Source organism: Arabidopsis thaliana, chromosome 4, assembly GCF_000001735.4.
Source record: "Arabidopsis thaliana chromosome 4, partial sequence".
Lineage (NCBI taxonomy): Eukaryota > Viridiplantae > Streptophyta > Magnoliopsida > Brassicales > Brassicaceae > Arabidopsis > Arabidopsis thaliana.
This window is the reverse complement of record NC_003075.7, coordinates 11,810,131-11,829,986: the sequence shown is the minus strand read 5'-3', so window position 1 is coordinate 11,829,986 and position 19,856 is coordinate 11,810,131. Positions and strand designations below refer to the sequence as shown.

The following is a 19,856-nucleotide window of genomic DNA, read 5'->3' as shown; positions in this document are numbered from 1 at the left end:
TTGAACTAGGAATGCATCTTATAATGAAATAAAAATATACTATTTCACTTAAACTTTTTTTTGCTAACATATTCCTATACCGAAACTTTTTTGCTAACATTTTGACGAAGGTGTTCTTGTTAACTAATACTCCATTATTCCAGAAAACCTCCACATATCCTTTATATTATTAATTAACAAAGAATATATTTATGGAGTTACTATCTCACTTTCAGAAATTCTGCTAACATATTCATATATCTTTTCTGAAATGGAACATCGACTAAAATTTTTTGTTAAAGTCAAATATCCAGTTGTCTCTTAAATATATGAAATTCAAGTACAAAATTAGTTCAAGTTGATCAATGATTAGATCTCGCATTTTTTATGGTTTCAAAAATTTTCTCATCTTTGTTACTTTTGACTTCATATATAGACAATATTGTGATCAATCGTATGCATTGCTATGAGTCGGAAAAAGTGTTTCCTTAGACGACATCAAACACACGGATGAGAGAGATTACAACAGTTACGTTGTTTGAACGTATTAAAATTGAGTCGAGCAGAATTCGATGAAGCTGACCTTGGTCTGACTTTTAGTGTAGACTATGAGGACGTACTTGGAAGAGAAATTGAGATAATTATGCGAAGAATGTGCATATATGGCAGTTACCTTTGAGAACCGAGAGAGTTACATCAATATGAGAATAGAGAATCTCTATGTGACAGCTATAAAAGATCAAGTGTCAGTTTATTCAAGGCTTCCAAGAGATAATATCGGTTCCTCACGACGTTTATTTTAAAGTTGTTTATTCAAGGTCTTCCAAGAGATGGCCCATCTTTTGTGATATTTGGCGTCAGAAAGCTAATATTCAATTTAAAAATGTGCGATACAATATAACAAATGCAACGATACAAAATCAGGCTTGGGCCAAGATCAGAATGCAAAATGTTGGATGATTCAAGGAAGTCTAAAAGTATTAAGAAACCAAAAAAAATCATGAATCCATTCCATGCTATAGAAAACAAAAATAAAGAATTACTATAGATATTAAGATATAATTTTTACTTTTACAATTCTAATTACTATTTTTCTTCATCTTTATTCTTCATTCTTTACTACAAGAGAAAGTAGTGAAGTTGTATCTATCATCTCAACTTCGGGAGGACGAGGCACTGATTGCATCCACCTTGAGAGCACCCATTGTTGTAAGATGATAGGACCTTCATACTCTGAAACCGAGTATGGTCTAGAAATCTTATACATATGTTTCTCACAAGTACGATGGTTGATATAGCAATCATGATGTTTTGACTCATCTCCGAAGATTTTGTAGTTTTGTGTCTGCAAGTTAAATGACATTAAATAACAGTTATCATGGCTCCATAAATAGACAATATTGCGATCAAACGGATGCATTGACATGGGTGCATAACATCCAATAAATGGGATGCTGACTTCCCACATAAGTTGCCAAGCTGAATCATCAATCAACCTCCAAACCTTCAAAAGATTACCTCCCGGTTGAGCTAATGTTTTGATATACATGACAAAACCGCTGGATGTAGCCAAACATGTTTTGTTGCGATTCAAAGCATGATCGGGGAGCGGTATAAAGTGACAATCTTTGGGTTTACCATAGAAATCGAGAACCATAAGTCCTGGCCTACGATTATAAGAATCCCCCCGTTGCGAAAAATAAAGCGTCCCATTCAAACTAATAGGGTCATAGAAGTTGGGTAAGCGAACAGGGCATACAACTTCTTTGTGAATCCAAAAGCCTGTCTCAGACGAATACACATATAAAGGCATATACATTTCACCTTTATTAAGAAACATATTACCACTCTTAACCACTTTGAAGCTCAAAACAACACCCACCTCGTCAACACCCGTCACCACACCACAAAAGAAAGTATATGAACCTGGACAGGCAGGGATTTCAACCCACTGTTGTAATACTGGATTACCCACATAATTTTTCCAAGTACCCAACTTTCTATGCATCAAAATCAATCCATTGGAACCGGAAAACCACATATATTCGAATTTACCGTCTAGTTCCATACATTGAATATAAGAACCTAACGACTTTGGGAGACCCCATGTCCCGCATCCATGGAAGTCTATGAATTCTTCTTTTCGGAGCAGTAGTGACCAACTTGAAGAGGTGTTTTGGTGCAGAGACACAAAGAGACGTCGGAAATACACAGATTCTATTGCCGATTTCCATGTTTGACTCACTGATTTGAATCTGGAGATGCTTCTCAATGGTAACCTCACTAGTATCTCCGTCACTATCCCCTCTAAAACATCTGTGATGGTGTTGTTTGGTTTTTCCATTGGAAATTGGGTTATGGAGAGTGTAACGAGAGATACAAACATATATATATTGAACAGAGACGTAAAACAAATTTATCAAAAGTGGCTTTTCAAAAATATAATATCTATATTTATTTACTTCTCATAATAGTTTTCACTAGTTTTAGAGATAAAATCTTGTGAAAATTAAAAGCCAAACTTGAATTCATGAATTGCGACATATATATTACAAACTACCTTAGTATTAATTGTTTTAACTATTATTGTACTAAATTAAATTATTAAATTACCCTGTAGATTTTCTGTCAAATCTTATCAGTTTAAGAAAAAAAAATTAATATGAAAGAATGATTAGAAACAAAAATGATGTTTAAGGAAAAGATAGAAGAAGAAAATCTGAAATTGTATGAAGAAAGAGACAATCAAATATGAAGTGGCACAATATCACAACTTGTATATATTAAATCTAATTAAAATAATGAAAGATTTAATAGGTACATTTGTCAATATACTAAAACTATAAAGGTTTTTTTTGTTTGTGATCCTATTTAATTAATTCAAAGTGTATTGGATCACGAGAATCGGATATAACCGGAGCTAAACCAAAAGTAAGTCAAGACCTCTACAAATCATATAAATTACAGACTAAACCAAATCATGAAGATGCAGATTCCAACAACCAGCTGATGGACATCATCAAGCAGTGGTGGAGGCAGTGGCGGACCCAGAATTGTTTTTTACCTGGTCAATGATTTTTTAAAACATATAAAATTACTAAAATTACTAAAAAAAGTGTCACTGAGTAGGCTCGAAACCAAGTTATCAAGAATTTGACCAACTGAACTAGTATCTCTTCAAACACCTCATATGCATTAAAAGTTATTTGTATATTTAACCTGAGTCAACTGAACCACCTCTCTTCTTAATAGGTCCGCCACTGGGTGGAGGGAGTGTATAATCATGGGGTCAATTGACCCCATGGATTTTAGAAAATTAGTTTAGGTTTTGTTAATTTTTACAAATTGACCCCTTTCCCAAAATTTTATTGACCCCCATCAAATATATATTCTAATATAATCCAACAAAAAATATTAAATCTACAACAAGTTAACCCAATTAATTTTATAAATAAAAATTTACAGCTAAAGACTTCTCATGTCTCAACACTCAAGAGCTGGAGTCGAAAATTCATCTCTCAAATCCTCTGAAACCCTAATTCCTCTCTCTGTCAATTTTCTTCCGGAAAACAGAAATGGCGGAATGTCCGACGGATCTCATCAACGAAATGTTTCTCCGTCTTAGAGCAACTACGCTCAAAAAGTGTCGCGTCCTCTCAAAGCCTTGCTTCTCTTTGATCGACAGTCCCGAGTTCGTCTCATCTCATCTCCGTCGCAGACTCGAAACGGGAGAACATCTCATGATCTTACTCCGAGGACCTCGTTTTCTACGTACGGTGGAGCTAGACTCGCCTGAGAACGTCTCCGACATCCCTCATCCTTTACAAGCCGGAGGTTTTGCAGAGGTTTTTGGTTCATTTAACGGTGTCATAGGAAGAGAGTGATTGAACGGTCTGATTCGCCACCTCCACCACTGGGTTTCAACAATCATCTTCTGCCGTTGGCTAATGCGTACGATGATGATGATGAGGAAGAGGGGAACGAGCTGAAGAAATCGCAAGCTCGTCGTAATGGAGTTGCGAAAGGAGAGGGAAATGGTAACAAAGTGAACGGAGAAGCTCAAGAAGAGGTCGATGACGAAGAAGATGATGATGATGATGCTTCCAAGGGGAGAGGAAAGCATTCACGCCATGTTGAAGTTCGTCGTGATTGTCCTTATCTTGACACTGTTAATCGTCAGGTAATCATCATTGACCAATTTCTTATGTTTGGTACTTGTAATCTAATCGTTGGTGGATCTTTAAGCTTCTGCTAGGTTCATTATGTTACTGGTTTGGGATTATGATAGGCTAAGGGTTCCACTAGCTACTATGAGAAAGAGAATGAGAACTGGCGGAAGAAAAGCTAAAGCTATGGAGAAGTATTTGAAAAAGGTCTTGAAGAAAAGTGGCTAAGAGACGAAGGAAAGAAGAAGGCATAGAAAGACTCTTGTTCATCTAGAGTCTTTCACCATCTCTCTATCTTTTATTAAACTCAGCGTTTTGTCTATTTCGAGTTGTATTTAAAGGTCTTTGCCTCTTTAGGGCAACCTTACCAAAAACAATCATCAAAACTTATAACATTAAAGTTATTAATTCTCTTCTCATCTTGTTCTCCGTCAAAAACGGCGCAATAGAATTAGTTTACTCTGTTTTTACTCTTGTTCTTAGTATCCGTTGAGTCCATATCTATCATTGGTGCTTTCATTTTGATGAGTGCGATGGCTCCTCCGGTAAACCAAGCCGCCGCAAACGATTCTCTACCAGAGTCGGCCGAACTCAGTGACGCGATAGCTCCGCCGTTGCCAGAACCTCCTTCGGTGACTTCCTTGGCGACGCGAATGACAGCTGCTGAGAAAGAGATGCTCTATCTGCGTGACGCAGTCACCCAGATCCTCCGAAACCAGATCTTCGGCGTTCCTCGTGAAGGCCACAACACTCCGATGGGTTTTTCATCCCCTGTTCCGGGAGTACAGTTTCCTGCTTCTCAAACTCCAAGTCACGACATTCAAAACCGCGACTTTATGTGTGTGGGTCAAAACCCAGAGACACACCTCCGGCTGCGCGAAACTCGTTTTCGTCCTCCACCCTTAGACCAACCGCGATTTCAGGCTTCTCCTTCGGAGCCTCTCCGCTTTCAGGCGTCTTCTTCGGAACCACCGGCCTTCTCAACACCCCCGTTTCAACATCAACCAGGCTTGCAGACCGGACTACAGTTCCAGTAACCTGTTCCCTTCCAGACACCTCCGTTACAACAGCAGTGTCCTTCACCACGTCTTCGAACAGAGACACCACAAAGGACGGTGGAGTTGCCTGCTTATGAGGGTGGTAACGCAGAAGATTGGCTCTTTCGTTTGGAGCAGTGTTTCCTTTCCAATCAGACCCTAGAGGAGGACAAGTTAGAAAAGGCCATATCTTGTTTGACAGGAGCAGCAGTGACTTGGTGGAGATGCTCAAAGGAGCGAGAACAGATCTATACTTGGAGAGATTTTCAGGAGAAATTCAGAGTGCGTTTCAGACCAAGTAGAGGCAGTTCGGCTATTGATCACCTATTGAACATAAGGCAGACAGGGAGTGTCGATGAGTATCGTGAAAGATTTGAAGAGCTTGTGGTAGACTTACCTCATGTGACAGCTGATATCTTGGAATCTGCCTTCTTGAATGGGTTGAGGAGAAGCCTCAAGGACCAAGTTGTCCGTTGCAGACCTGTAAACCTCACCGATATTGTGGAGATCGCAAGACTCATTGAGGCACAGGAGGGTAACAACCCGAGCTACCAGGTGAGGACTCAACCGCGAGTCACCTTGCCTCCTAACCCAACCACTGCAGTGGCAAGGCCGTTTGAAAGAGCACAATCTAGACCATCTTTTGTGCCTACTAAAGACACAAACAAAGCTTCGGGTAGCGGTACTTCTGGAGGCAATAGTAACCCATGTCGTCATTGTGGTGACCGATGGTTTACAGGGCATCGCTGCAAGCAGCAAAGACTCAAGAGCCTAGAGGTTACAGAAGAGGAACAAGAGGAAAGTCCCCTCATTGAAGAGCTCAATGAGCCATTAACAGAAGAAAAAGGTGAACCTGAAGAAGGTTTTCAGGTAATGTCATTAGGTTGCCTGACTGAAAAAAGAAAAAGAACACTCCATGAGAATGAGAGGCTACATAGGCAGAACTAAAGTAGTGATACTTATTGATTCTCGCGCCACTTGTAACTTCATTAGCGAAGATTTGGTGAGAGCTAGAGACTGGATAATCACTCCTACCCGTAGTTTTGGTGTGCGAGCGGGAGGTGGCAGGATAATTAGAAGTAGTGGCAAATGTGTGGATGTCAGACTAGAGGTCCAGGGCATCGAATTCAGAGAAGATTTCTACTTGTTTGATTTGGGGGAGTTAGATGTAGTACTTGGGTTCTCTTGGTTAGCAAAGTTGGGAGAAACAAGAGCCAATTGGGGATAGTTGAGGCTCAGCTGGCAGATAGGCAGAACATGGGTTTCGCTGTATGGAGATCCGGATTTGAGTACTCATCAGGTTTCGATGAGAGCCATGAAACGAGTGGTGAAGTATACAGGAGTTGCTTATCTTCTTGAGCTAGCTTCCCTGTTTGATAACCAAGCGCAAGAGGAACAGACTTCCATCACTCCTATGATTCAACAAATCTTGGACCACTATCAACATGTATTTCAGATGCCACAGGCCTTGCCTCCTACACGTAACAAGGAACACGCAATCACGTTAAAGGAAGGTACCTCTCCGGTTAATCTCAGGCCATACAGGTATTCCTTTGACCAAAAGGATGAGATTGAGAAGCTTGTCACTGAGATGCTGAGAAGTCAAGTGATCAGACCTAGTGTCAGCCCTTTTTCAAGTCCAGTGTTGTTGGTTAAGAAGAAGGATGGGGGCTGGACGTTTTGCGTAGATTACAGGGCGCTGAATGAAGCAACCATACCAGACAGATACCCAATTCCGGTAATAGAAGAGCTTCTAGATGAGCTAAAGGGAGCCACAGTTTTCTCCAAATTGGATTTGAAATCTGGATATCACCAAATCAGAATGAAGATGAGTGACGTGGAGAAAACAGCTTTCAAGACTCATCAAGGGCATTATGAATTCTTGGTAATGCCCTTTGGATTAACCAATGCCCCCTCTACCTTTCATAGTGTTATGAATGACCTCTTTAGGCCATACTTAAGGAAGTTCGTGTTAGTTTTCTTCGACGACATTCTTGTCTATAGCCCGGATATGGAGTCTCACCTGAAACATTTAGAGATAGTTCTGCAACTGCTTAAACTCCACCGACTCTACGCAAACTTGAAGAAATGCTCTTTTGGCAGTACACAGATCGCATACTTAGGCCATATAATCTCAGCTGAAGGTGTCTCTGCTGATCCTGAAAAGGTGGAGGCAATGTTGTGTTGGCCATTGCCTAAATCAGTCACAGAGTTGCGTGGATTTCTAGGCCTTACAGGCTACTATCGTCGGTTTGTCAAGAACTACGGGCAGATAGCAAGGCCACTAACGGATCAGCTTAAGAAGAGCGGGTTCCAATGGAATGAGGCAGCCACAAAAGCGTTTCAGGCACTGAAGGAAGCAGTCACGAATCTGCCAGTATTGGTCTTACCTGACTTTAATCAAGAGTTTACAGTGGAGACGGACGCTTCTGGGGTTGGAATAGGGGCTGTGTTGTCCCAAAACAGAAGGCCTATAGCGTTCTTGAGCCAGGCATTTTCAAGTCAAGGTCGGATTAAATCTGTGTATGAAAGAGAATTGTTGGCGATTGTGAGAGCAATGACTAAGTGGAAACATTATCTGTCCAGCAAGGAGTTTGTTATTAAGACAGATCAGAGAAGTCTAAGGCATCTCTTGGAACAAAAGTCTGTATCAACTATTCAACAACGTTGGGCTTCTAAGCTAAGTGGGTTGAAGTATCGCATAGAATACAAACCTGGAGTCGACAACAAAGTGGCCGATGCTCTCTCTAGGAAACCACCGCAGGAAAGGTTTGCTCAGTTCACCTTAACGGCTCCACAAACAATAGATATTGGCGCTTTAAAAGAAGAAATCATGGCTGATAAAGAGTTGCGTCAGTTGGTTGATACTTGGCAACAAGGGCAGAGTACAGAATCTGAATTTTCAGTGAAAGCTGGGTTGGTTTACAGGAAGGGAGCCTTGGTTATCCCTACAGGATCTCCCTTCATTCCAAAGCTACTAGAGAAGTTTCACACTAGTGCAATGGGTGGCCACGAAGGAGCGTTGAAGACTTTCAAGAGACTCACTAGTGAGGTCTATTGGAAGGGCATGCGAAAAGATACAGTGGAATACATTCGAGGATGCCAAATCTGTCAAGAGAACAAGTACTCCACCTTGTCACCCGCGGGTTTGCTCTCCCCATTCCCCATTCCACAACAGATTTGGAGCGATATTAGCTTGGATTTTGTACAAGGATTACCGTCTTCGAAAGGATTCAACTGCATCTTGGTGGTCGTGGATAGGCTAAGCAAATACAGTCACTTTATTCCGTTGAAGCACCCGTTTACTGCAAAGGTGGTAGCAGAGGCCTTTATAAGAGATGTTGTTAAGTTGCATGGGTTTCCAACTACAATGGTGTCTGATAGAGACAAGGTCTTCCTCAGCACCTTCTGGTCTGAATTATTCAAGATACACGGCACTGAATTGAGAAAGAGTACTGCCTACCACCCCCAAACGGATGGGCAGACAGAAGTTGTTAATAGGTGCTTGGAGTCATTTTTGAGATGCTTTGCAGGCCGACGACCCTCTTCTTGGATGCAATGGCTACCTTGGGCCGAGTACTGGTATAACACCTCTTATCACACTGCAACAAAGACGACCCCATTCATGGCGGTTTATGGAAGAGAGCCCCCAGCAATTCTCAGATATGGGGACACACCTACAGCAAATGCAGTCGTCGAAGAATTACTCAAGGACAGAGATGGGTTGTTGCTAGAGCTGAGAGAAAACTTGGAGCTAGCTCAGAAACAAATGAAGAAAGTCGCGGACAAACACAGGAGAGATGTTGAGTTCAAGGAGGGCGATTTGGTCTACTTAAAACTGAGGCCGTATCGACAAGGGTCGTTGGTACACAGAAAAAACGAGAAGCTCTCGCAGCGATACTATGGACCCTACCAGGTGATTAGCAAGATTGGTAAGGTCGCATACAAACTCAGGCTACCGGATTACAGTCAAATTCATCCGGTGTTCCATGTGTCCCAGCTGAAACCAGCGGTTCCTCCCTCTTTCACTGCTCAAGAACTGCCCAAGATTGTGACTCCTTCTTTAGAGTGGGCGACGGAGCCAGAAAAGCTTCTGGATATCAGACAGAGTAGAACAACAGACGGTGCCGACGTCTTGGTTCAATGGAGTGGCATGTCAGCTTTGGAGGCAACGTGGGAGCCATTAGTGACTCTAGTGAAGCAATTCCCGAGCTTCGATCTTGAGGACAAGATCGGTCTTCTGCGAGGGAGCATTGATAGGCTAAGGGTTCCACTAGCTACTATGAGAAAGAGAATGAGAACTGGCGGGAGAAAAGCTAAAGCTATGGAGAAGTATTTGAAAAAGGTCTTGAAGAAAAGTGGCTAAGAGACGAAGGAAAGAAGAAGGCATAGAAAGACTCTTGTTCATCTAGAGTCTTTCACCATCTCTCTATCTTTTATTAAACTCAGCATTTTGTCTATTTCGAGTTGTATTTAAAGGTCTTTGCCTCTTTAGGGCAACCTTACCAAAAACAATCATCAAAACTTATAACATTAAAGTTATTAATTCTCTTCTCATCTTGTTCTCCGTCAAAAACGGCGCAATAGAATTAGTTTACTCTGTTTTTACTCTTGTTCTTAGTATCCGTTGAGTCCATATCTATCAGATTAGCGTTTAAACTCATATCTTATGGTTGAATTTCAGGTGTTGGATTTTCATTTTGAGAGGTTTTGCTCTGTGTCCTTGTCCAATCTGAATGTATATGCATGCCTTGTTTGTGGAAAGTACTTCCAAGGAAGAAGCCAGAAGTCTCATGCTTATACGCATAGCTTAGAAGCAGGACACCACGTTTACATCAATCTTCTGACAGAGAAGGTTTATTGTCTTCCTGATAGTTACGAGATCAATGACCCTTCTTTGGATGACATTCGCCATGTTTTAAACCCAAGGTATATTAGATCTTGTGACTAACTACATCATAGTTCTTACTGCATTTTGGGTATTGATTTGTGAACATGTGAGCCTTTGCACGTAGTTAAAAACAACAAAATTGCTTTGACTATAATCTCAATCAGTTTCTTCTTGCTAGTTCTCTATATCATCTACCATCTATTTATATTTTTTCATATTACTCTTCTTTCATGTTTTCTCAATTTTTCTTTGATTTTTCAGTTCCTTTTTATGAAGGCTTCGGTGCTATCCATTTACAGGTTTAGTAGAGCACAAGTAAACGAGCTTGACAAGAATAGGCAGTGGTCTAGGGCTCTTGATGGCTCCGACTATCTTCCAGGAATGGTAATCCTTTCTCTTTGATTACACTTGATCTTTAAATTAATTTGTCTCCTAACGGTTTAGCTTGTAAATATGTAGGTGGGGTTGAACAACATACAAAAGACAGAGTTTGTGAATGTTACAATCCAGTCGTTGATGAGAGTTACTCCTTTAAGGAATTTCTTCCACATTCCTGAAAATTATCAGCACTGCAAGTCTCCTCTTGTTCACTGTTTTGGGGAACTAACTCGCAAGATTTGGCATGCTCGAAACTTTAAAGGACAGGTCTGACTCAATTTTGCCTCTTACTTTTTTAGTTTTTGTTATGCTCTCACCTATTGAAGACCTCACTAATTTAAGTTACCTTGCATCAACAGGTGAGTCCACATGAGTTCTTGCAAGCTGTCATGAAAGCCAGCAAGAAACGCTTTCGGATTGGCCAACAATCAGATCCAGTAGAGTTTATGTCGTGGCTCCTCAACACTTTGCACATGGATCTTAGAACTTCAAAGGACGCCAGCAGTATCATCCACAAGTGCTTCCAGGTATGTGTCAGTCCTTTGACATGTCAACCTAAATGCAGTTTGATATAATTGCTTACAAAAAGCTGCATCTTCATGTAACCTTCTAACCATTATAGGGTGAGTTGGAGGTTGTGAAAGAGTTTCAAGGCAATGAAAACAAAGAAATCTCCAGGATGTCTTTTCTGATGCTCGGTCTAGATTTGCCACCGCCTCCTCTTTTCAAAGATGTCATGGAGAAAAACATTATTCCGCAGGTATATGGCTATTTCAAATCTTGAACGTCTTGCTACTCTGTGCCATTTGAAAAATGCATTTCAGTAAGGGGAACATTTTGATCAATAAGATAACGTGAAGTGCTAGAAAACTTATAATTCTCAATATAATAATGTCACATTTGGTTGAGATACAATAAAGGGATTCTTAAATAGTGCCATTGCAAATTTACTGTCCTGGAGTAAACTGTCTTTTTCGAATCTAGTTTATGACTTGGGAAAGTGTAGAATTCTCTGAGTCCTTGGTTGTTTGGAGCTCCTGTAGCCTTTATTGGCTTGCTACCTCGTATATGCGTCTTAGAGTGTTTAGTTTGCAAAGTGAGGTTAGCAGAAACTAATTTCTTTGATGTTTGGGTCAGGTTGCTCTATTTGATTTATTGAAGAAGTTTGATGGAGAAACTGTGACAGAGGTGGTTCGGCCTAAGCTGGCCAGAATGAGATACCGTGTAATCAAATCTCCTCGTTACTTGATGTTCCATATGGTTCGGTTCAAGAAGAATAACTTCTTCAAAGAGAAGAACCCTACATTGGGTGAGTCTGTTTGAAATTTTTGTGACGTTAATGTTGTAGATGGATTCCCTAATGCCTGGTTAATTTGACCCAATTTCTTTTTCTATGCCACAGTTAACTTCCCAGTGAAGGACATGGAGCTTAGGGATTACATACCATCATTGCCTAGAGCACCAGAAGGGGAGAAGGTGTGTTCTTCTTTGTTTGTCTATTAGATTTTAACGTAAAAATAAATTAATAAAAGATCAGCATTTTTATTAACAAAGTAAAGTAGAGTTATTACATAAACCAGAATAAGTAGAGTTTGCAACAAAATAATAAAATAGTAAATACCACAAATCTTAAACTTACACAAAGTAAAAGGATACTTAAACGAAGAAATAATTAACTAGTCATGAGGTAGATATATATACTTATAAAGAGAAGAACATCAGGCTAAGGGCGAACCTCAACCCAAACTCCGTCAATAATGTGATCAGAAGCCCTAGGATCATCATCATCAGATTGATCACCTATAATCTTGTTGCGCACTCTCGTGCGATCAGTTGAAGTGCCGATAATTATGGCTAGAGTAGAGGGATTTTCTGGTAACTGAAGTCGATGTTTCACATGATATAAAGATTGGTCGTGGAAAGGATCCCATTGGATAGGATCCACTGGAATAAAGTTTGAGACATTCCACTCTTGGGTTTGGAAGGTGAAGTCATAACGTTTGGGCCATATTTCAATTGATATTTTGTCCGGAGATGGGGAGATGGACTCTATATACCAAGTATCGAAAATGCCAACGACTAGCATAGAAGCCACGGACCAATTCTGCTCCCATCGTCCGCTCGTCTTGGCTACATAGTAAATTAGTAGCGTATAAGTATCCCTCCGATTACCAATTTCGTGCAAGTAATCTGTTATGAGGCAAGCATAAGTGTTGTTGTCACTTGGATTTCCGGTGAGTACACCGTAACGGAGTACACCCGTGGGATATGGGCTATCAAGGGTGAGTTCGGGTAGTTGCTGCAGTTCTGAAATGAACGGGTTGTACAGGAAAGTTTGGTGGGTTTTGCGTGGGTTTAAGTCCAAGGACTCGGACATAACAAGCCAACCCAATGTTGATCCCAAGAATCTTGCATCTGCAAGACGTGGGTCGTTCCCACGATGTACCCTCTCTCTCACAGGGTCAAAGAAACGGGTCTCTCCGGAACCCCTTTCACGGTAAAGCAACCAAGGCCTTTCCTCTCTGTAAGCTCCCTTACGGAAAGAAGGTAACGCTAGCTTCCAGTTCTTGTTGAGGGTTCTTAGTCTCTGACCTTCGGCAAAGTTCAAGTCCATCAAATCTGTACATTTTCTGATGAGATCTGCAGGCAAATTTCCCAATGGATCCCTGCAAGAGAAACAAATTTGAGACAAGTGAGATGACAGCATAAATTAAAAGAATTAACAAATAAAAAAATGGAAGATTGTTTTTTTTGTTGCTAGCTACATTTTTAAAAAGAAAATCCTTGCAAGAAATGAGTTAGTGAAATGATAGCGAGAATATAATTAACATTGTGAGAGGAATCACAGTGATAACACAAACTATGATAGAAAAAGAATGGAAGAGGGTAGTTGGTTTAGATACATACATTTTGAAGAGATCGAGCAGTCCTCTTTTAGTGATTGATTTTTGTTTGAAGAGAGAAATTTCGTTTGATAAATATAATAAATGAGTGTTGTGTGGGAAGATCGAATGAAGAGAATCCATGTTTTATAGAAGAACTAAACAATAACTTCAAGTTAGAGGTTAGCCTAGTGAATTATTTTCGTCAGAAATACATTAACACACACTTTACTAAAATTAAATTAACAAAAAAAACTAGAAAGAAAAAATATGATTATGATTTCGTGCTTTTTATCTCATTCACCATGGTGACGCGCTCTCCCGCCACCATATTTCCAAGTAATCCTGTATTAAGTAACAAACTTTAATAATTAAGACTTTATCATAGCCGTCAATTTTTAAGTTTGTTACACTTTCTCTTCTTTTTCCACGTACCCTATAGTCCATGCTCGTCACGTTATCAAGTTACCAAAGACGGTAATAATTTTTTGGAGACGTAAGGACACAAAAGTAAAGGTTGAATTGGGAAATTTGGAATAACATACCTTCACAAGTTAAGTTTTGTTTGACACTCACATTTATATCTGCTTTACTCTATCTACAAAAACATTTCGTATGAATTCTTCTGATAGTCTAGTCAACATATCTCTTGCACATACAAGTATACAACAAACCCTTGGTGGATGGGAAATATCTCATTCAACAACAAAACAAACATAAGATTAATGTTGATGATGCATGCCAGTTAAGTAACAGATCTAGTACTACTTTTCTCTTAAATGTACGTAAAGAGAGATTAAGGAGTTGTTATTAGATTGAGGTTTTTAATGGACTTGAATTGGCTTGATAATATGTGGGTTTGATTTTAAAGTTCAATGTTTTACGTACATTTTGAAATACTTGATAAAATGTTTGGATTGTTTTTTCATCTTTTATGAATAAAAATACATTCAAATCCTATAAGATTTTGATTATTTTTAATTAGAAAAAAATTAAACCCTAAGAGAAAATAAGGAACCCAAGCAACAATTTATAAAAATTTTTAGTTCTAGTTTGTAAGTTTAACGAAATTATTAATAATAATGGTGTGATTCGAGGGAAGATGTTTGTGAAGTTGATGTAGACAAAGAAATAAGATGTGAGAGGTGAAAGATAAAAAGTAGTCGGAGAAGATCGCATGAGCTTAGAAACGAAGTCTCGGAGAATTCCTATAAGAACCACACGACGGAGAGAGGGATCAAAACCCAGTCTCAGATCGCCGTGTCAAGCACCAGATCTCCCGCCATTGATAAGTCTCTTTTAACGGTCTCTTACCTCAATCCAATATCAAATCGAGACACAACCAAATTGGACCAAAAGAACCGAACTTAAACCGAAGAATCAGAATTCGATAGAAATAAACCGAATTAATTTCGGTTCGGATCAATTTTATCAACCCGAACCAACAAAAACCCGGAAACATTTACAGCTAAAGACTTCTCATGTCTCAACACTCGAGAGCTGGACTCGAAAATTCATCTCTCAAATCCTCTGAAACCCTAATTCCTCTCTAACGTCAATTTTCTTCCGGAGAACAGAAATGGCGGAATGTCCGACGGATCTCATCAACGAAATGTTTCTCCGTCTCAGAGCAACTACGCTCGTAAAGTGTCGCGTCCTCTCAAAGCCTTGCTTCTCTTTGATCGACAGTCCCGAGTTCGTCTCATCTCATCTCCGTCGCAGACTCGAAACGGGAGAACATCTCATGATCTTACTCCGAGGACCTCGTCTTCTACGCACGGTGGAGCTAGACTCGCCTGAGAACGTCTCCGACATCCCTCATCCTTTACAAGCCGGAGGTTTTACAGAGGTTTTTGGTTCATTTAACGGTGTCATAGGGTTATGTAACTCTCCTGTTGATCTAGCGATCTTTAATCCTTCGACTAGGAAGATTCACCGTTTACCAATTGAGCCAATTGATTTCCCAGAACGTGACATCACTCGTGAGTATGTGTTTTACGGTTTGGGTTATGATTCTGTGGGCGATGACTTTAAAGTTGTGAGGATTGTTCAGTGTAAGCTTAAAGAAGGTAAAAAGAAATTTCCTTGCCCTGTTGAAGTCAAAGTTTTCAGCTTGAAGAAGAATTCGTGGAAGAGAGTGTGTCTTATGTTCGAGTTTCAGATTCTTTGGATTTCGTACTATTACCATCTCTTGCCTCGTCGTGGCTATGGTGTGGTTGTTAACAACCATCTTCACTGGATTTTGCCTCGAAGGCAGGGAGTCATTGCCTTTAACGCGATAATCAAATATGATCTTGCCTCTGATGACATTGGAGTCCTCAGTTTCCCACAGGAGCTTTACATTGAAGATAACATGGATATTGGTGTGTTAGATGGCTGCGTTTGTTTGATGTGTTACGACGAGTATAGCCATGTTGATGTTTGGGTTTTGAAAGAGTATGAGGATTATAAATCTTGGACTAAGCTGTATAGGGTGCCGAAACCAGAGAGTGTTGAATCGGTTGAGTTCATTAGACCTCTGATCTGTTCCAAGGACAGGAGCAAGATTTTGCTGGAGATTAACAATGCGGCGAATCTCATGTGGTTTGATTTGGAAAGTCAGAGTCTTACAACTGCCGGAATAGAGTGTGATAGTTCATTTACCGCAGACATCCTCGTGAGTAGCCTTGTTTTGGGATGTAAAGGAGATCCTACTCAAGCTCAGCGCAGTAAAGATCAGAAGATGATGCCAAAGAGTACTAAAAGGTGGTATGCCCTTCTCTAGTTAGTGTTTTCTTACGCAGTTTGTTTCCATGAAGAATTGTAGAAAGGGTTTAACCGTATCAACATGCTTAAACATCTTGTGTTACATTCTCAGGGATGGTTTTCTGTCCAAGGGATTCAAGCTGAAGCTATGAGCAAAGCAAGGGAAACTTCTGAGCCCAAACATTAGATTAAGGTAAGTGAAATGGATCTAAAGATCTTGAGTATTTCCTTAAGTTGGCATCTTCTTTTCTTTCGATGTGAGATTTCCAATCTTATCATAGTTTAACATAAACAAGCTTAGGAGCTTTATCTAAAATCTGACTATTTCAAGTGTTTTTGAGTTTGAAACATGTAGAAGAAAATCTTGATCTGTGTTTGATTTCAGGTACAGTAACAGTAGCAGTGGCAGGGGGAAAGGATATGGCAAAATCCTAAACCCATGTGAGATCTTAGTACTAATAAGCTTAACCCTATGTACGTAGTATGATGTCGTAAGGAAATAATAAGATAGTGTTCTTCTATATGTAATCGACTGAAATTTATATGTAAAACTCTTATCAGTATGGTCTTTTGCAATTTGATATGACTTGAAACTATCAATCTCAATCAAAAGTAAATCTAGTCGCAAATATTGTTGATGAAGAGGATCTACTAGAGTTTAGAGAACGCAATGTTATGAACGTAAATCGTCTATAGCTAAACCTAAACACAACATCGTTTATTTAAAAGAGATGTCAAATAGTCCAAATTGGACAAACATAAACCGAACTAAACCGAAATAATTGAAATAAGACAGAAATAACCGACATCAAAGGTCGGTTTGGTCCCAGATTCACCAATCCGAAGCGAAACCCGAAAACCCGACCCGAGTCATGTTTCTATATATATACCTTCTTCTTTTTTTGGGTTAAGGACAGATTTGTAAACATTCTCAAATCCTTCAAAAACCCTAATTTCTTTCTGTGAGCTTATTGAGAACGAAGAAGATGACGGGAGAGGTAGTGAACCCTAAGGCGTATCCGTTAGCAGATTCTCAGCTTTCGATAACAATAATGGATCTTGTTCAACAAGCTACTAACTACAAGCAGCTTAAGAAGGGAGCTAATGAAGCTACCAAAACATTGAACCGTGGAATCTCTGAGTTCGTTGTTATGGCTGCTGATGCTGAACCACTTGAGATTCTTCTTCATCTTCCTTTGCTTGCCGAAGATAAGGTTACCATCTCTTTCTCTCTCTCGATGATTTGGTTGCAATTTTAATTCAACTCGTGTAGAATAGAGAGCTATTAGGTTGCAATTTTTGAGGCTGTGTATCGTTAGGTTAGTGTTTCTCAGATTTTGGTGGTTGTTAGAAGCTTAAGAAGCCATTCTTAGCTTTATGCAATTTTGTGTTGAACATACTTTTCTCTGTTGAGTTCTTTCAGGAAACTTTCTCTGTTTACTCTGTTTTGGTCTTCAATTGAATCATTGTATCTATGTAATTATTGGTGTATGCTTCAAATTTACTCTTGAGGAAGACATGATTCATCATAGCTATAGTTTCTCCTAGTTTATGTTTAAAAATTGTAGCTTTGAGTTCACTCTTGAGGAAGACATGATTCATCATAGCTATAGTTTATCCTATTTGAACAAGCTTCATTACTATACAAGCAATTATTACGTGGTCTGATTTTGAACTAACGCTTTTTTGTACTCTCCATCTAAATGCAGAATGTGCCATATGTGTTTGTACCTTCGAAACAAGCATTGGGAAGAGCATGTGGAGTAACAAGACCTGTTATTGCTTGTTCAGTGACATCGAATGAGGCAAGCCAGTTGAAATCGCAGATTCAGCATCTCAAGGATGCAATTGAGAAGCTCCTGATCTAAGGATTTCTGCTCAGTATGAAGAGTCTCTGCAATGTGGAATGGCTCTGACTGAAGTTAGTTTGTGTGATTTACCTATTTGAAGAATGTATTGTGACTGGTGTTAATGCTTAGTATGTGGATCATCATCGCTCATTTGTACAATTGAGTTTCTTAGATTTTTATTTTGGTGCTTGCCAAGCACTGCTTGGTTTGTATTGAGACATAACAGGTAAAGAGCCGTCATGGTTCTTTAACTGTCTATTTATTACACTAACGATCTATCCTTAAGTCCCATTACGAAAAAATCGAAAATTATTCTTATCTTCCAACACTTGCTACATTTTTCATCGCTTTGCTTTGTCCACAAACAAACACATTCTTTTATTCGTTTGTTCCAGACTTCACTTATACAAATGAAAATCTATGTTCTTCACAAAGCTTTTTATAAAGTATTGCAATCTTATGTAGTCAGCAAAACCATCCTCCATTTTACAAGCAATGGCATCCTCATATATGTCAATTACGCAAACAATGTTTTCATCTAAACTATGTTCAGGGATAAATAGCTTTAGCTCATGCTCAATTTACACGAAGAATTCTCGCGTGTCAATTCGAAAGGGTTCTACCAATACGAGTTTTCATCTGGATCTATCACACTCACATCGAAGCACTTTGAAGCATTACACAAGGGTAAGAAAATCGGAATCAGATTGGGAAGAGAGCATAGATGAAGAGAAATCAGATCAGGAAGAGAGCGAAGATGAAGAGAATGACGATAAGAAGGAAGACTATCGAGCGAAGGAGACAATTCTAAAACTATACACTGATATCAAGGACCGAAACATCATGGAGAAAGACTATCGGGCGGAGGAGACAGTTCTAAAACTATATTCCGATATCAAGGACCGAAACATCGAAGGAATTTCAGAAGTTATTGGAGATGAATGCCAATTCTTTTCCAACTTTTTATCTAAGTATCGACTCTTGCAAGGGAAGAAGGTTAGCATATGTTGTAATGGTAACAATAACTTTTCTTTCACAAATCTTTATTTTTGAAATCCTTATGTTATAAGGGTAAATATGGTTTTATACATGCAGCAAGTTATGGCTTTCTTCTACTGGTTGATCATGAAGCTGGGAAAGGATATCAAGATTATTGTTAAACCAACGTTCAAAGATGGCATGACCGTTGGAGTTCAATGGCAACTCGGTTAGTCCCCTAGTCCCTATATCCTAATCCGAATAACTGATAACCTTATACGCAACCGATCCTATTTGGGTCAGTCAAGGAAACCGGAAAGTCAAAACCTTCAAACACTCCAGAATACCAAACCGGAATAAGCCTTCCTTTCACCAGACCAGGATCAAGACCAAATAAAAATTGACAAATCCAATTGAAATGATTGTTCTCATGACGGTTTACCTGTAATGTGCAGAATGTGACAAGTCACACATCCAATTGGGGAAGGGATTCAGTTTCCACATTTGCCATATGTACCAGGGAAAGCTATTGATAAAGTCAGTATTCGTTCCACTCTAAATTCAGTTATCATAACAATTATAACCCGTGAATCATGACCATATTTAAACCAAACAATGCAGGAATGTGGAGATGTTCATGGAACCAATTTTCCACATAGAGCACCTAAGACTAGTGAGTCTGTCATGTTCATAAGATTTATGTCATCATGTGATTCACTTACTTACCTATTGTGGTTTCTCATTTGTCTTCTGATGCAGAGAACTATGGCGTTTGCAGTGAGTATTGCTGAGAAGATAGTCACTTTCTTGAGACAAGCAGAAAACACAAGGAGACAAGCAATGGCACTCCTGCTACTTGTTCTTCTGCTGCTTGCTGCAGCCGCTTTCTACGTCACACGTCTGAGATTCTGATAAAAACACAGCAAATAACATGGAAGATAGCAGGAAAA

At 39.5% G+C, this 19,856-nt stretch overlaps 6 protein-coding genes, 1 long non-coding RNA gene and 1 pseudogene across 12 annotated transcripts; 5 read left to right on the top strand and 3 right to left on the bottom strand.

Annotated features, from left to right (window-relative positions):
• Positions 1–947: 947 nt before the first annotated feature.
• On the bottom strand, positions 948–2,328 carry AT4G22430 (LOW protein: F-box/kelch-repeat protein). Its single transcript, NM_118369.3, has one exon. The coding sequence runs from the start codon at positions 2,321–2,323 to the stop codon at positions 1,082–1,084; it is 1,242 nt and encodes a 413-aa protein (NP_193974.3). The 5' UTR covers positions 2,324–2,328; the 3' UTR covers positions 948–1,081.
• Positions 2,329–3,843: 1,515 nt separating this feature from the next.
• Positions 3,844–11,954, top strand: AT4G22410 (U4/U6.U5 tri-snRNP-associated-like protein; the record flags this gene model as incomplete). Of its 2 annotated transcripts, NM_001341543.1 has the most annotated exons (9): positions 3,844–3,896; positions 3,996–4,159; positions 9,867–10,111; positions 10,373–10,457; positions 10,533–10,718; positions 10,811–10,978; positions 11,074–11,211; positions 11,589–11,760; positions 11,854–11,954. In NM_001341543.1, the coding sequence occupies 6 exons, from the start codon at positions 10,455–10,457 to the stop codon at positions 11,952–11,954; spliced, it is 768 nt and encodes a 255-aa protein (NP_001329946.1). The 2 variants fall into 2 exon arrangements, with proteins under 2 accessions (NP_001329946.1, NP_001320032.1); NM_001341542.1 differs by lacking the exons at positions 3,844–3,896; positions 3,996–4,159 and having other exon boundaries at positions 9,852–10,111.
• AT4G22415 lies at positions 4,803–9,662 on the top strand (annotated as a pseudogene; the record flags this gene model as incomplete). Its single annotated transcript has 1 exon — positions 4,803–9,662.
• Positions 11,955–12,074: 120 nt separating the features above from the next.
• On the bottom strand, positions 12,075–13,258 carry AT4G22400 (uncharacterized protein). The gene has a single exon (NM_118366.2). It carries the CDS (start codon positions 13,156–13,158, stop codon positions 12,175–12,177), a length of 984 nt encoding a protein of 327 aa, NP_193971.1. The 5' UTR covers positions 13,159–13,258; the 3' UTR covers positions 12,075–12,174.
• A 1,564-nt stretch (positions 13,259–14,822) lies between these two features.
• AT4G22390 (F-box associated ubiquitination effector family protein) lies at positions 14,823–16,674 on the top strand. Of its 2 annotated transcripts, none has more exons than NM_001341541.1 (3): positions 14,823–16,078; positions 16,191–16,271; positions 16,464–16,674. In NM_001341541.1, exons 1-2 carry the CDS (start codon positions 14,913–14,915, stop codon positions 16,228–16,230), a joined length of 1,206 nt encoding a protein of 401 aa, NP_001328662.1. In that variant the 5' UTR covers positions 14,823–14,912; the 3' UTR covers positions 16,231–16,271; positions 16,464–16,674. The 2 variants fall into 2 exon arrangements, with proteins under 2 accessions (NP_001328662.1, NP_193970.2); NM_118365.6 differs by having other exon boundaries at positions 14,854–16,081; positions 16,464–16,562.
• A 312-nt stretch (positions 16,675–16,986) lies between these two features.
• Positions 16,987–18,256, top strand: AT4G22380 (Ribosomal protein L7Ae/L30e/S12e/Gadd45 family protein). Its single transcript, NM_118364.3, has 2 exons — positions 16,987–17,292; positions 17,788–18,256. The coding sequence occupies exons 1-2, from the start codon at positions 17,065–17,067 to the stop codon at positions 17,944–17,946; spliced, it is 387 nt and encodes a 128-aa protein (NP_193969.1). The 5' UTR covers positions 16,987–17,064; the 3' UTR covers positions 17,947–18,256.
• Positions 18,257–18,384: 128 nt separating this feature from the next.
• AT4G22370 (uncharacterized protein) lies at positions 18,385–19,818 on the top strand (the record flags this gene model as incomplete). 3 transcript variants are annotated; one of them, NM_001341539.1, is made up of 5 exons in its annotated part: positions 18,385–18,924; positions 19,024–19,135; positions 19,362–19,443; positions 19,528–19,579; positions 19,666–19,818. In NM_001341539.1, the coding sequence occupies exons 1-5, from the start codon at positions 18,424–18,426 to the stop codon at positions 19,816–19,818; spliced, it is 900 nt and encodes a 299-aa protein (NP_001328582.1). In that variant the 5' UTR covers positions 18,385–18,423. The 3 variants fall into 3 exon arrangements, with proteins under 3 accessions (NP_001328582.1, NP_001328581.1, NP_001320031.1); NM_001341540.1 differs by having other exon boundaries at positions 18,574–18,924; NM_001341538.1 differs by lacking the exon at positions 18,385–18,924 and having other exon boundaries at positions 18,965–19,135.
• Positions 19,112–19,689, bottom strand: AT4G07085. Its single transcript, NR_142090.1, has 2 exons — positions 19,633–19,689; positions 19,112–19,348 (listed from the first exon to the last, which is right to left on the bottom strand). It is a non-coding gene; the product is annotated as an other RNA (long non-coding RNA).
• Positions 19,819–19,856: the final 38 nt, after the last annotated feature.

Coding starts and splice junctions, on each gene's coding strand:
- AT4G22430 (NM_118369.3), bottom strand. CDS start 2,323: ATGGAAAAACCAAACAACACCATCACAGATGTTTTAGAGGGGATAGTG.
- AT4G22400 (NM_118366.2), bottom strand. CDS start 13,158: ATGCTGTCATCTCACTTGTCTCAAATTTGTTTCTCTTGCAGGGATCCA.
- AT4G22390 (NM_118365.6), top strand. CDS start 14,913: ATGGCGGAATGTCCGACGGATCTCATCAACGAAATGTTTCTCCGTCTC. Junction 16,082..16,190: donor CCAAAGAGTACTAAAAGGTG/GTATGCCCTTCT, acceptor TTACATTCTCAG/GGATGGTTTTCTGTCCAAGG.
- AT4G22380 (NM_118364.3), top strand. CDS start 17,065: ATGACGGGAGAGGTAGTGAACCCTAAGGCGTATCCGTTAGCAGATTCT. Junction 17,293..17,787: donor CTTTGCTTGCCGAAGATAAG/GTTACCATCTCT, acceptor ATCTAAATGCAG/AATGTGCCATATGTGTTTGT.